The 15,919-nt window shown below is 39.4% G+C and overlaps 1 protein-coding gene across 1 annotated transcript in view; it reads left to right on the forward strand.

The window, feature by feature from the left end:
- Positions 1 to 6,699, forward strand: part of si:dkeyp-120h9.1 (uncharacterized protein LOC566469 homolog) — a 7,997-nt gene extending 1,298 nt beyond the window's left edge. Inside the window, exons 3-7 of the mRNA XM_035682032.1 lie at positions 1,022 to 1,125; positions 1,275 to 1,371; positions 1,502 to 1,651; positions 2,799 to 2,982; positions 3,987 to 6,699. Coding sequence (XP_035537925.1) covers positions 1,022 to 1,125; positions 1,275 to 1,371; positions 1,502 to 1,651; positions 2,799 to 2,982; positions 3,987 to 4,081 — 630 coding nt within the window. The 3' untranslated portion in view covers positions 4,082 to 6,699. The remainder of the gene's footprint in view (positions 1 to 1,021; positions 1,126 to 1,274; positions 1,372 to 1,501; positions 1,652 to 2,798; positions 2,983 to 3,986) is intronic.
- Positions 6,700 to 15,919: the final 9,220 nt, after the last annotated feature.

Consider the following 15,919-nt stretch of genomic DNA (forward strand, 5'->3'; position numbering starts at 1 on the left):
AGTCAATCAGTGAGATTTTATAGTGATTTGCATATTTTCTTCATAGTTATAGGTATTCTGGGTGTTGTGTTTTCTTTAAAGGGGCATTTCAACCTGAGAGACCTGAAGTACCTAACACAAACTTTGATATCTAATTAAATAATCAAAATTAAATTGCTGAATAAAATATGTAAAACACACCTTTTTATTTACAAATCCTGAGTGAGAAGCTTTAACTAGATATTACTCTAACTTGCACGTAAGTGTGTATCAGTTTTTAGTTGTTTAATTCAGTTGTATGACGACATATCAGCGTTGTGTTGACCTTTTGGCACCGACTTTCTAGTCACCACTTGGCGAGTCGAGCTCTGACTCTTTATCATGCGTAGACAGCCTCAGAGAGATTAGGTAATTATAAGTAAAATCCACTTCACAGCTTCCTTAACTTTTTCTCTGCCAAAGACACAGAGGCCCCAAATGGTGCAGCAGTACAAGATTTTGCAGCTACGGTTGTTTTTCTTGTTCTTCTTGTTCCTCTTGTTCTTCTTTCCTTCTGATCTTCCGTCAAAGGAAGCACTCTCATATGTGCAGACCTGCAGCTGCTATAATTTTCTTTTTGTCTCTGAGTTGACTTTATTTATTGGCTTCATTCGTAACTAGGAAATTAAAAGCAGAAGTTACAGGTGGCCAGAAGAAAACTGTTGGTAATTTTTTTTAGGAACTGCACTGACCTTTTATAATCAGAAATATTACCTCACAAGGCAAATGGCAAGAAACGTGTCACAGTGTTTACATATTGAGATTAGCAAGTTAGTCCAATAAATTAAAATATAATTTAATTATTGGCACACATCAGTGCACTTTTAAGTTACATTATTACTAAACCTAATATTTTTTAAATGTCTATTATCAGGATATAGCGTAATCAGTAGTTTTTATTGTAATTTGCTGACACTCTAATTCTGTGTTTAAATGTTGACTGCCACTGATCTTCCTACTAGATTCATGTGAACAGTAAGAACTTTGTTGAATGTCTCCTCAGACGTTTGCAGATGAGGTTCTGGGCTGGGCTCGATGGCTGATCCCTCTGTCTGTGGCCATTTCCTGCTACGGAGGCCTCAACTCCTCCATTATTGCTGCCTCCAGGTCAGTAGATACAAGCACACCTAAAGCTACTCTGATTAGTTTTCCTTTAATGCAAATTTCCCTCACTATCCTACAAAATCCTATTGATGCCTGAACTGTTCAGAGTATTTAAAAGTCTTTTTCACCATTTTTTTCTTCTTGTCCTGCAGGTTATTTTTTGTTGGTTCCAGAGAAGGCCACCTACCTAATGTCCTGTGCATGATCCACATCAAGCGTTTCACTCCAATTCCTGCCCTGCTTTTCAATGTTAGTATCACGGTTTTTAAATTAAACTATGTATTTGGATACTCTGATCACCTCTGGATGCCTGTGTCCTTGATGCGTGCATGTAACCAAACTCAATGTTTCTTTGTGTTTTTTGTTTTCTCTTTCTCAGGGTGCCATGTCTCTATTCTACCTGTCTGTGCCTGACGTTTTCCAGTTGATCAACTACTTTAGTTTTAACTACTGGTTGTTCATCGGCCTGTCAATAGCCAGCCAAATATACCTTCGCGTCAAATTTCCGGATATGCACCGACCTGTTAAGGTAAAAGATTGATGCTGCATGACTCGGCCTTCCAGGCACACACAAGTTTCTCTATAGACCAGAGTCGTATGAAACATGCTGAGACATGAAATTTAGTTGAGATGGGTAACCACAGTGACAAGTAAACATATAAAGCTTCATAAATGTTCACTAAGTGAACTTAAACCAGGCTATTATTTTAAGTATTATTATTTTTGACCTTTACAAACCACTTGTATATGATTGATGTAGTTATTTTTTTCCTGTTATATCGATACTGTTCTCCTCATCAGTCTGTCACAGCTGCAAGAAAACAGACTGGCGACTAAGTGCGAGAGAACTTAAGCCTGAATTGCTGAATGGTACAGCTGCAGCCTGATTGGCTAGTTGAATACAACCACACACAAAGAACCATATCAAATACAAACACAGAATTATTATTTTTAAAAAGTCACACTGTGGTTGGGAGGTAATTTTAATCATCTGGCTCTGGGTTGCACTCTCAGGACATTGCCTGCTTGCAACTCTGCCCAAAGAAATAAAACCGTGTCTTTCCCCTTGCTTTCACCGAGTCAGAGATGTATGTTGGGTAGACAGGGACCCTCTTTGGCCAAAGGTGTTGTATTATAACATCTCTTTATACCCCATTAAGTCCAGTGGATTTCTCATCATATCATTGACCATGACAACCCTCATTTGATGCTTTGACTGAACAAAAAACTCTATAAACAGTAAACATAAAAAGTAAATGGATACAAAAAGCTGTTATCTCTACTCTAGGATCAGATAAAAAAGGTGCTTTATTCTCTTTCAAGCATTTTGGACCCTTATTTATGTTTGTTTACCCATCCACAGTGCCTCCATTGTAGACATGAGCACCCTCAGCAATGGCTTTAGTTATTAGTTATGACTAATCTTAAAAGCCCTTGATGTTTTGAATCTGATAACTGTTTATTTGATTCTCTTTCCATAAAAGTGACTGCACTGCTGGCTGAGCAATTTAAGGGCCATTAGAGCCACAATTAAATCAACAGGGATATGGTTTAAATCTAATATTTGTATTTGTTAATGTAACTGTTTTGAAGTTTTAACCTTTTGCTACCCCTATTCTTCTTTACTACTTGCACTTTTTTCTTACTTTGTCCATGTCATCCTCCTCTCTCCGCAGCTGTCTTTATTCTTCCCAATCGTCTACTGCGTGTGCAGCATATTCCTGGTAGTGGTTCCCCTCTACAGTGACACCATCAACTCTCTGGTGGGAATTGCTGTGGCGTTGTCTGGTGCACCGGTCTACTACATTTGCATCCACCTGCCGGCCAGCTCCAGACCGGCCTTCCTCGGAAAAGTGCTTGGTAAGAAGCTTCTGATGCTGTCCGTATGTCACAGCAGTGGTTTTGCCAGCAGTCATTTTATTTTGCTAGAATCATTTAAGTTTTAAATTTAGCTTAGCATGGAAACCATGACTAAGGGTGCTCCGATTGATCGTCACTGATAGTAATCGGCCAATATTCACTCTAATTAGTTTGATCGGCAAACTACTAAACACCGATAAGAAGAGCCGATCAGCTGACGCATTTATTTTATTCCACAAGAAGGTTATTCAGTCTTCGATACTGCTTTGATTGAAGCAGACACATACAGCCTGTATTTGGTGGGAGAAGCAGAAAGAGGCGGGGCTGGGGCAAGACGGCGTGTGAGAGAAAGTGTAGGACCCGGTGATTGGTATCAGCCGATACTGCTTCTAGTGATCAGCCTCGAAAACCCTGATCGGAGCACAATTAATCATGACCATTCAACCTTCATACAGACACCCATGGGTACCAACATGTCTGACTTTCTAAAGGTTTAAATTGTCGTCCGCAAACAGCATTGTAGAACATAATTGTAAAAAGCTACAGACTTACAAAGCAAGATTGATGCTTTTTCTTACTGCACAAAAACATTGAATGTCTTGAGACATACTGTAGGCTGTAGAATTTCCCTATGAGTGAATGTGGTTTTATAATATTATGGATCACTTCTGAAAGTAGCTTACCGGTCTTAAGTTGCATATAGACCAGCTACCATGCAAAAGCTCCTCTTAGTGTAGTTAAGAGCTGACGAGTGATTTGAGATTAGTGTTTCAAAGTTCACTAAAAACGTACTAGAGCCCACGTACTGTAAAGGGTTCTGTAGTTAAAGTATAAAATGGCTGCTATTGAGGAATGTCTCTTCATAGTACTGTTGATGTTATGCTAAAATGTTTAAACCAGCAGTGCTTAAGGCTGTTTGTTATAAAACTAATTTACAATTTACTGTATTTTAAAGATCATCTCTTGAGTGCAAATCTTTTTTTTTTTTTTTTCTGTCACTGCAGATCGGATCTCCCTATACACCCAAAAACTGTGCATGTGTTGTGTGGCCTCGCCTGATATTGACCTGGACAATATAGATCCAGAAAAGGTCGAATGATAGAGCAACAAAGGACTCGGGTGGTACTGTATGGAGGGATGGAAGAGGAAGAATGAACACAAAGGAAAGAGCTGCAGACAATCAGTATTTAGAGGAGTATAGCTTGATTTGGTTGTAGGAAGAACGATTGAGAGACTGGAGAGATGAGCTCAACACACTCTTTCTCTCACACGTGCCATAGAAATAAAGAGGCAGGATTTAGAATTTGTACATGATAACCCTCCAACAAACAGCACTGTATAGATTAACTCGGCGAACCTCGTGCACATTCACATGCTATTGCACAATGCAGTGTTGGTTGTCCCTCCACACGTGCCCATACACTGCAATTCACACACGTACGTAAGCTGACCGAAAGATTTAGGGTGACACTGCAGCAAATGGAAAATAAATAACCTGATCCAGAAGGACCTGACACAGCAAAGATGCCTGCGGAGATTTATTCACAAACAGGAGGTTGTTACAGAAAATACATATGTGGAGTTGAAAAAAGGTTAATCGAATGTCGTACATGTGTTGCCTCACGTCTCACATGTTAAGCACGCTACTGTAGCTTATGTGAATGTGTGAAAGATAAGCTCGAACCAGTGGGTCCCAACTGAAATATGAAGTTACTGACCCCTCCAAGGTTGCAAATGTCACAGTATGGTGGCCAATACAGCCAACAAATAATTCTTCTTACTATTTGAACATTTAAGGGACCTAAGATCATAATAGTACTCAGTAAGTCACAAATATAAAGTCTTAAAAATATATATTTTTTAAATCCTGTCGCTCACAATGAGGTTTATCTGGTGACCCAATGGGGTGAGTCCCAGCCACTGGTTTAAATGCTAAAAGGTGCAGACTTAAAGACCCTTCCACTGCTTGTGTTTAAAGGTTTGATGGATTTGCATCAACGTCAGGCAGGTTATTTGCCAGTGTGTATGTCACAATTATAGTTATAGTTAGAGTTTTTTAGCTAGAGTTTATACATCAATTGTATGGCAGCCAGAAAATGTCCAATAACATTGTTCTTGGACTTGTTAACAGACCTCTGTAAACTGCTGCAAATTTGCACATCTTGCATGTTCTGTTTTGTTTTACAGCTACCTTTTTTGTTATGGAAAAGCTTTATTATGACCTATTACTGAAGTGAAGGGCCAACTGGGCGGGTGTAGAGGGTTTGTAGTAATTAGCTAGTTATGAATAGGGAAGAGATTATTTACAAGTGCTGTTACTTCTTGTGTCAGTTGACTTTAAGTGGTTTCATTTTATAAGTGCTGATCCTACTATGAATATGATCATAAATCTGTCACTGTTCACATGCATTTGAAATGTTATCTTTAGGCCAAATCATTTAAATGTATCTTCAGGGCTATATTTGATTTCTGTTGCCTCCTAGTGGTAGCTAATCTTAACTTCCAGAGACGAGCTGTAGTTTGTCTCCCAAGTGTCATTCAAGAGTCCATCTGCAACTTGTGTGTTTATGCAGTTACTGTCCTCTTGTTACCTTGTTCTCTCTTTTTTTTTTTTTGCCATTTCCAAACACAAACTGGTGTGAGGAGTGTAACTGAAAAGTTTTTAAAAACTTGATTGTTTGAAGTACCTTCAGAACGGGGTCTTTATAGATACAAACCTCAGGATCAACCATGCTGATGTGCACATGTAGTTGCTGATATTTATCTTTCTTTTTTTAGCCACTCTTACCTTGAGAGTTTGTATCACAGATGGGATATTTAATGTAATGTTGCCTTTTTGAATATATATATATATAATCACATAATCACTAATTGGACCATTTATTCACAGTGCATAACCAAAGGTCTTCAACAGGTTAATAGTTGGACCATCTCTATGCTCAGTGAGCCTGTAGCAAAGTGTCTCTTCTTCCTAGTGAGAACTATAGCTGTAACTACAGATAGAAAGTAACTGTGGTGTTTGCAGTGTACGGTGGTCTTTATGAACTGTACGTGCCTTCTGTGAGTGTGGTCTGCCAAAGGCCGTGTCTATTTTTGATATTGTAACGTTGCTTTTGTGTACGGTGTCTTGAGCACAATCATTCTGACACGCTGCTGTAGGGTTTGCCAAACTGTTCTTTGGGTGCTCAGTTTGAAAAAAAAAAAATAATAATTTAAAAATGAATCAGCTTCAGATGTTGTAGTTAACTGTCAGTTGGAAATATTCAGGCCTTAGATTGAACCATGCTGATAAAAGCACTTCCACAACACCAGCCAACTGAAGCACACATATTTGTTGAATGTTGCTTTCTCTGGGGTCAAAGTCATCATTTATACTAGTCAGTTTTGTGTGTGTGTGTGTGTTGAAAGGAAAATCAACATCTATCTGCAGTAAACACATAATATTTACAATGTATTTTTCATATTCTGTCATGTTACATGACTTATTATAGACTCAGAAACTTGAATGTTATATTTGATGTATTTCATCAGGTACCAATTTGGGCGTTCTGGTTGGGTTGGGTTGTGTTTTGTGTATGTGTAGAATTGTTGACTGTTTTTATTTATCATATTTTGGACAAACCAAATGGCAGGATATACTTTTCGTGTCTTGTTTGCTCAGACTGAGGCAGGAATGTGTTGTTTTATTTGAATAAAAGCAAAACAGACTGTGCGTCTCAGTAACTTTGACTGTGTCCTCTACCTCAACTGGAAATATAGACCCGTCCAACCTTTAGTAGCAATGGGCAGCACACAGCCACTAGAGGTCATAATCTTGTAACACTTTATAAAATCCTGTCAAACTGCAACTTATTGATCTGTTACCCGTGATATAGCTCTGGGTACATTTTGTAAATGGGTTGCTATAAACTGCATTGAAGCTGCTGACCAAACGTCTGTTAAATTTATTCTAATTTGAAGATTAATAGAATTGGTTTCTTTGTACAGGACAAAAAGGGGTATAGTTATAGGGGTATAAATTAGAGCTGAAACAATTGATCTATTGACTGAAGATTGATCTGGAACTATTTTGATAATTAATCTTTGAGTAATTTTCCAAATAAAAATATTTAACATTCACTTGTTTCAGCTTTGTAAATGTGAGGATTTGTAGAAAGTTTGATGGACATTTTGATGGGTATTTTATACTTTATTTTCTGACATTTTATAGAAAACATCTCTTATGTAGCTAACCAGATTGGACTATTTTGTGATGAAAGATTATTAGATTGATTTATACATTTACCCCTTAAAACCAGATTATACCTGTATAGAAGCAGATGAATGCAATACAAAATCTCCATAAGATTAGATTGTGTAGAGACTTTATCTGTATGGTATGAATCCCTATTCTCTTCATCCACAAAACATTTTCTGATAACTTATCCAGTGAAAGAATAGCAGATTCTTGCAGTATTGCAGTAGGAGGAGTGGATATCTTGTATGTAATATACACGCCACATGCAGGAGAACATGTTAACGTTGGGGTTGCAGTGAACATTAACTATCCCAGAGAGGAGAAATCCAGTCGTGAATAATCTGTACGATGTAGATTTTACATTTATACTTGTTTGTTCTGACTCAGCTCCAATATTCATAGATTTATAGACCAAATGCTGTCTGTATGTACACACATGTACGCACAGAAACTGAGCATGTCTTTGTGTATTTGTCTGACCGTCCTCCTTCCAGCCTCCTCAGGTATCTGACCAAGTCCCACCTCCTGTCTGTCGGGGGGCGCTCGATGCAGAGGCATCACATTTCAGCAAGGTGTGCACTCTTCGCTTCAGATGCTGCCCACAGCTAGGAGCTCGTTCATGGGGAGAGGCCTACCTCCTTCCCTGCCCGGGACAGAGGGAGTTGGGTTCCACTGACTCATGCATAAAAGATAAAGCAGCGAAGGGGAAATGTAGCCGAGCACCACAGCAGCTACTGTAACAGCTCTCTCCCAGAGAGTGCAGGACAGGCTGCAGACAAAGTGAAACATTGGCTTTATAAAGGTCCAGGCTGCTAAGGTGCTAGTTGGCATCTACTAATGATCTGGAGGGAGTATCCGTCTTGGGGATGGGCAGAACAACCTGGGTGCCGCTCTTGATGGGTGAGTGGCCATTACACACTGGCACCAGCTTGGCATCATGGAGCTGCCTCGACGCCTGAACTGGATGCGAAACCGACCCTGGAGGCCTCATGTCTGCCGCAGGGAGTTCAACCGTAAGTGTGTGTGGATTGGCTGAGAGGATTGGTGGTTGTATGCTCATTGTCTGTTCATTTCTGACTAACTTAATTACTACGATGCATTGAATAACTCGAGTTTGGATGTTTATCTGTCCTCATATTTTGTTTCTTTTTAAAACTCCTGTCGTCTGGGTCTCCTTCTAATTGCCTAAGTGCTGCTGTGAACCTGAGAAGCTCCCAGTGAAGTCATCTGTCTTGTCAAGTGAAGTGTCGTTAGTGACTCCTACAGACTGTGTGTTGCTGCTGCTCTGAGAAAATCCTTATGTAATTCATGCTGTGGATAATGGAGACTGTTATCAATTATTTCTAATAGTGCTTGATGATTTTAAGCAGGCAAACCTGTAAAATCCTGCAGGTTTTGTGACTCAGTGAGCGGTTCTATCTCTTTTACCAGGAATCAGGTGCCACATACATCCCCCACAGTGGACTAGGTATCAGATAAGATTGATGCTGAGTGTGATATTCAGTTGAGAAATCCCTCAGTTTTGGAGTAAAATTATACACTAGGCTGTATGCAGTTTCCTGATATAAACTCTAATAGCTGTATGCATTAATCATAAAATCTGGACACATCCCTAGACCAACCTCAATTTTGCAAACCATACATCACACCTGGTTAGTGACAATTTTATCAGGTAGCATGAAATAAGTGTCTCCATGTGGAATTTAAAATGTTAAAAATCTCTGGGTTGAGCATTAGCTCGCCACATATGAAGACTGAGTCCTTACTGCAGCGACCTGGGTTTGAATCTAGGCCCGGGTCCTGTTACCCCCCCCTCTCATTCTCTCTCTCTCTCAGCCTGTCCTGTCACTCTCTACTATCTCTATCTAAAGCAAAATGCCAAAAAATAAACATGTTAAAATGTCCAGGTTCACATCTGGTTGTAGTACAAGTGTGACTGAAACACACAATGATTAAAACTCACTTACATGTTAACTTGGAAATATTTATCATACAATCTGGTGGCTCATATACAGAGATGGTGGTCAGTTGACACTGCAGTCTATTTGATCGGTGAATGTTTAATTGAAATAGCATCTGTGTTGATTGTGTAGGATCAGATTGTAAGGAGAATGGATTACAGCACTCATGTGGCCATGCCAGGTGGGTCTAGTAGAGTATTATTTGGATCTGGTGTTGCTTACAAGCTGTAATGTTCTTTAAAACTACACGATTTTTGCTGACTGACAAATGTGAATGAGTAAACTTCAGTTTTGTCCTCATCCCACATCCTGTCAGCACTCTTTTATGTGGATATTGTTGAAGTTGAGATAAGAAGACTGAGGCAGAAAATGTGTTTCTCTGCACTCTGGGAATCAATACAAAGCGTTCTTTCTTGACACAGCATTAAACTTTGGTTGTTTGGTTGTTTGTCTAGAATGTGTATGTGTGAGTGTGCGCTCAACATTAGGTTGTTTGAACCCGAGGGGCAGGTGGGACAATGTGGAGGGGCCATTGATCTACCGAGTGGTTAAGACTTGTAATGCTGATGCTTTTAAGAGAGCACGTTGTTGTTTTTTATTGCATATAGTGAAACCTATTACACTCTCAGAGGTGGGTTCTGATAACCACCAGCAGACTACGGCCACACATGAAGGAGGAGAGTAATAATGTACTAATGGGGAAAACGTTGAGCTTTGTATAGAAATGATATTTCCCTCAATATTTTTGTGAAACTTAATTCAAACTGAGGCACTTTAGTTTTAAATACTTAACAGGGCAAAACCCAAAACCAGAGATGTTCGGGGCCCTCCTGGTAGCTCACCTGGTAGAGCTCATGCCCCATGTGCCAAGGCTGAGTCCTAGGTTTGAATGTAGCCTGTGGCCCTTTCCTGCATATCATCTCCATATCATTGATTCTCTTGCAGTTGTTTCTCTGGTAGAAAACATGCTCCCATCCAGCCCTTCGTGATCTGACGGCTGCAGCAGCATCGCTTCACAGAGGAAGCACTGAGGTTGAAGGTTATTGATTTATGTCCTCAAGGGAAGTCTTTGAATGGCTTTGCCCATTGCTGTTTGTCTCACTACTTATTCATTAGAGAGAAGAGGTCCTAGGGTTTTACCAGCTGCTGCTGCAGAGCAGAGGCCTTGGACATATATTTATTGATAAATATAAACACTTAAGCATTTACGTATATGAACTGCTCTGCCTGCACAGCAGACCAAAGTTTTAGACCAAACTATTAATAGACATAACAGTGGTGTACGCTTTCATCAGGTATTTCAAATTGAGGCTAAAATAGTAGCTTGACTGAAAGAGGAAGTTGAAAGAAGCTACAGTTACAACTTACTTTGATAAGACCAGCTAACAGGAAACAGTAATGTTCAATAATGGTATTGTTCCATATTTTGTTTTCATGGTTTTCATCCCACTTTATTTCTTGCAGGATCCAGATAAGGTTGATTTCCTCTTATCTCATGTGTTGCTTAAACCTGAATGAGTCCGTTTTCACTTTCCAAGCAGGCCATTTACTCTTAGTTATTCACACTGTAGGCTGAAGGAAATCCTCTCACTGGTTCATCTACAGATGGTTATCTGTCACTGTTTCCCTGCTCACATATAGCGGACATTTAAAATTTAAAATCCTGATAACATGTCAGTAGCCTTGGCAACCACTTAAATTCCTTTACGTTATCTACAAATCAGAGATGACTCACTTTGACAGCCCACTTGTTATTGCCTACAGGACTCTGTGCATGCTGGTTGTTATATACTGTAACTCAGTGGGAACAGTAGGGAGATGAGCTAGATAAAGTTCAATTCTAAAAACAGACAATGATACACCATCTTGTTTTCACACAATTTGACAATAACATGAGGCTAAAGAAACAGCTTTGAATCAAATAAAGTCTGAGGGCTTTAACATTGTGACATGATGCTTGCTGAGTTGTGTTTATCCATCACAGCAGAGAAAAAACGGCAAATCTGACGTGCAGTTGCTGCTCCCAAACACACTTAGAGGAAACTGGAAACTAATATTGTAAGATACTGGGGAAGTTGTGTCACATCCATTAGTGGTAGGGTTGTTGGCTTGATTCCTTAAAGAAAACAAGCAAAAGCATCTGCGAAATGTATTGTTGAGCGTCACATTTGTTTTCTTATTCGAGCAGCTACAGTTTGATGCCTGTAAATCACAGAGATGGTAGTTCAATTCCTGGCATGTCAAAGTATCCTTAAGTGTGAATCTCAGTGTATGTGTGTGAGAAGTTGCTTCAGACAAATACATGTAATGTAACACTGTCCTGGAAGCTGCCTCTGTTCTTAACTGTGAATGAAAGCTAGATTTAAACATATATTCATTTTACTACTGTCTCTAACACTGTGATATATCACAGAAAGACAGTTTAGGCTGTTATTGTTGTTTTTGTTCAGTTACTCTGTTTTGATCCGTTATTGTTACAGACATACTTTTTTTTAGCTTTATGAATATGTTAACTGTTCCAGCAGTTATTAATGTGTATATGGTGACACAGCCCTGTGTCCCTATTATAATAATTAGTGTGGAACTAGAAAATGACTGTAGCGAGTAAATAATGAATCCAATCAGATCGTTTATTAGTTTTAGATATTTGTACATATCAAGTACATCAATGTTTTTTTACATTTTGGTGCAACAAATGTAACTTTTTGGTTTACAATCTAACATTTCAATGCACATGACTTCATCCAGGTGTTTCAGTCTTCCTAAGCAGGTAGAAATTTTAAAGGCACAGATGGTGATTGAACCCATGATCTTTAGATTACGACAACAACACTTCCACTTGGCCATCATGCCTATATTGTGTGAAATTCATGGAAATTGTTCCACATACATTTTTAAAAACAAATGCATTCAAGAAGTCTTCTTAAGAAGCCACTGTTGTCTGTTTTCATCTAAATCAATGTGTTCCCATTAGTCACCAGTAGGGGGCCTCCACAGTTTAATAATATAATGACTGAATGCTGAATACTGTCTTCAGTTCAGTTCACCAAAAACAGGACACATGTTATGTTCCTCTACTTAGCTCAGAGGGAAGTGAAGCAACACCAAGATTGCACTCCTGCTCCACTCGACAATGTTGTAATGTCTGTCACGTGACGAAAATGGCTCTCTTCTTCCTCTGAAGATTGCAATTTATCCTTCCTATTTCTGGCCCCAAGCTGAGGGTAAAATGCTACTCAAAAGGATCATATGACTGATTTTATGACTAATACATGACAAAGAGAAATACCTGCTTTCTTCTGGGGAGATGTGCAAAAAGCACATGGACAGTAAAAACTGTCCCTCACTCATTACCTTTCAGACTGTTGGTTTTTTTTACTTTAAATGGAGCTGAAGCCATAATGGAGGTGATTAAAATAAAACACTTTACCAGATTGTATCATTCTGTGTCTATGACCCGCCTTGACTTATGCACATTTTTCTTCTCCTTCATTCTGTTGTTGTCATCCCGCCTCTTTTCTGCACCTCTCTGTCCCTCACCTCTGCCCTTGTTGCATTTGCTTTATTGCTTTCTCTCTTTCTCATCTCTCCTTCAGCCTCTCTCCTCACTTATCGTCCTCCTGCCCTGCGACCTCCCTCTCTCTCCCGCCTTCCCCCATTTCTCCCCTCCCTTTAGATCTTCATTATCCCCCTCGCCTATCCTCTCTCCAACCAGATTTGTAATGGTGCTCACTCTCTGCAAATCTTCCCACTCCATAGCAACGCGCCTCCTCACTACTGTAGCCTCTGCTGCCACTGATACAGGAGGCGGCGTTGGGATGTGAAACTACATCAGAGGAGATTACATATTGCCTCCGCTCATTTTCCAGTTGTCAGCTGTAGCTGTAAATGATTCTCTCTCACTTCTCACTCATACTCTCTGCCCCTATCTTTTTCTCCTTGCCTTAATTCTTCTCTTTTTGTCTCTTTCTTCTTTCTGTGACGCTTCTCCGTCCCTCTCTCTCCTTGAAAGGAATTCAATTCACAAGCTTTCAGGGCACATGTGAGTGTGGAGTCATGTCGGCCCTTTCTCTGTAATTTCACACAATAAAGTCAACAAGCAGGGCTGCTGCGTGGGCTGCTTATGAACACAGAGAAAGACTAATGGAAAGAAAGGAAGACAAGGGGAGAGTGTGAGAGACAGAGGGAGGAGAGGACAAAATAAAACACAGCCTGCATCTCGCAAAGAAGAAGAGCATGTGTTGTACTTGTTTATTTCTGCTTTAGCTTTGATTTGGGTTTGACAGCAAGTCTTCCATATAGGACAGTATTTTTAGTCATTCATCGTGATGCTTATAGACTCTATCCCAACAATGTTAAGAGTGACAGAGAGAGTTAGGAGTGAGCAATTAAATTAAGAAATCTCTGAGAGAGTCTAACCCAACTATTCAAAAGTGGCTAGTCGGCTATGCATTTGGGTGGAGGAGGATTATATCAAGAACCCTGCATGATACAACACAGCCTTCTTATTCATTTGAATGGAGCCAATCCAGCGACACAGAGGGGTGCTAACACAAAGGGCTTCGACAAAATAACGCAGGGTTCCAACGCGTTATCCAGTTATCCTTAGTACATCCACGAGGAGAACTATGTAGAAAATGTGATGGCAATATGGAATTTGTGTTTATTTCATGTATTATCTTGAGGCACAAAGCTCAAATGCTTTTGTCTCCTCAGTGGAAGCAACCTTTAATTCACATGCTTCATATACGTCATGAATTATTTCTGTTTCTGTTGCACTTTAAAAAATAAACCTCCTCATTCAACCATATAAAACATTTTTTCTGATACTTCTACTTTCCTGCTTTCCCACTTTTTTATGCGCAAATTGACAATTAGCATAAAAACAGGTGGTTGGAAATGCATTATACTGGGACAGCTCAGAATCGAGCCTTCTAATAGCCAACACCCACAATGCTGAGGCACAATTGAGCAAAACACTGAATACAAATCCGCCTCTAGGGTGCTGCACTACAGCCAAGTCTGACCTTAGTGACCTATCTGTATAACGGCAATAGAGTTGTTGTTGTTGTTGTTGTTGTTGTTGTTGTTGTTGTTCATGATGACTCAAAAGCTACAATGTTTTCAAGAAAACACTTTAAAAGCGAAAAATACAACACAGTAAATATGAGGAAAATGCTGAAAATATGCTGTGATGAATGCAGTTACAACGAGCAGATGAGGTTGTTTTTTTTCATTTTTCTTGGGGGCATTTATCTTAATATTCCTCTGCAGCACCACAATATACTTGGACTGCTGTAAAAGAACAAAAAACTAATATGAAGTTGATCTGAAGCACAGCAGGACGAATTAGTTTAAGGAAAAGTCCATGCAACAAAAAAATATTACATAAAAGTACTTCCACTGTCCTCTTTTGGCTCTGTCTCCTCTTCTTTTCAATGTGTGTCCACATTCTTGTCTTGAGATTTATAGTGTACTTGCCAAATCATCATTTGGTTTTCTGTCAGGTCTTTAGACATGTTGCTATCAGACACCAAACACACTGTGTAGATAACAAAAAACGCCTCCCACCACCTCATCGTTTCACACAAATGACAAGCTCTTGCTGAATAGCACAAGGTTGACTGATCAAACTTTGTGCATTTTCAGTGTCTCAAGGCCAAGGTTAGAAGATTTGGCACCCGCTGAGTATATGGCAGCACTAGCTCATGAGCTCATGGTTCTCATGTCACTGGGTTGCCAGTTTCTTCTTTGTGCTGCTCAGTAGAACTCCTTGGTTTTCATGGTGGCCAGGATGTGGCTTTATTAAGTGTCCATTCCCCTCACAAGGTTGCCAGACTAACATAATTGTGTGTGAGCGAGTGTGTGTGTTCTTGCTAGCAAGGGCGCGAGATGCTGGCCTTAGTTAAACCCATGCTGGCTTCACAGATGAGAAGAAACATTCAAATGCTGATGAACCGGAAAGAAGGCCTGGATTCGACTTTCCAATGCTGCGGGAGAGTCTCTGTCTGTTTCCCTCAGCTAAAACCTATATCTTCTAACAAAATTTTAACATATTTGCTACAACCAAAAGGGCTGGGTATCGAACTTTAATAGTTTTTGACTACCAGCAAACTGTGTCCACGTTTGAGTCGTGAAAACTGTCAAATACTGTGAGCTGGTTTTGTATGCTTGGTCAGATGATTCTTGTTCACTTACTCCGTTATCAAAATATCTTCATTTGAGACATGATTTTTGGACCTTGACCCATACTAAAAGTCAGGATTTCTTACTTTATTTAAGGAAGTGCGATGCTAAATTACTGGAGTGCCGTTTTAAATAGAACATTTTATTTTGTAGAAAAACATGATTATATTCAATAAATGTGAGGTACATTTGAAAAAGTATTATTATATATTTGTATCAGTATCAAAACTCAGGTATCAAGTTGGAACCAGTTTAAAGAAAATACTTTTAACTTAGTTACACACCATTCCATCATCAGCATATAACAAATATATTTGTTTACATGGAATATCTGAAGTAGCTGCAACTTCAGATGGTGTTTGAATACAATAAATCCAGTCTCAGGAACAAAATGCTAATTGACAAAAGTGTATATGTATGTAGGTCATATATGGTTTGTATAATTGGTACATTCTGATACTCCAGGGAGGACAGATGTGTAGTCACAACAGATGTCATCATTCTGGAGTGACTTGATGCAAAGCCAGAGATGGTGAAAACACACACACACACA

The sequence above is a fragment of the Morone saxatilis genome, unplaced genomic scaffold (assembly GCF_004916995.1).
Source record: "Morone saxatilis isolate NCDOM2014 unplaced genomic scaffold, NCSU_SB_2.0 Contig9, whole genome shotgun sequence".
Lineage (NCBI taxonomy): Eukaryota > Metazoa > Chordata > Actinopteri > Moronidae > Morone > Morone saxatilis.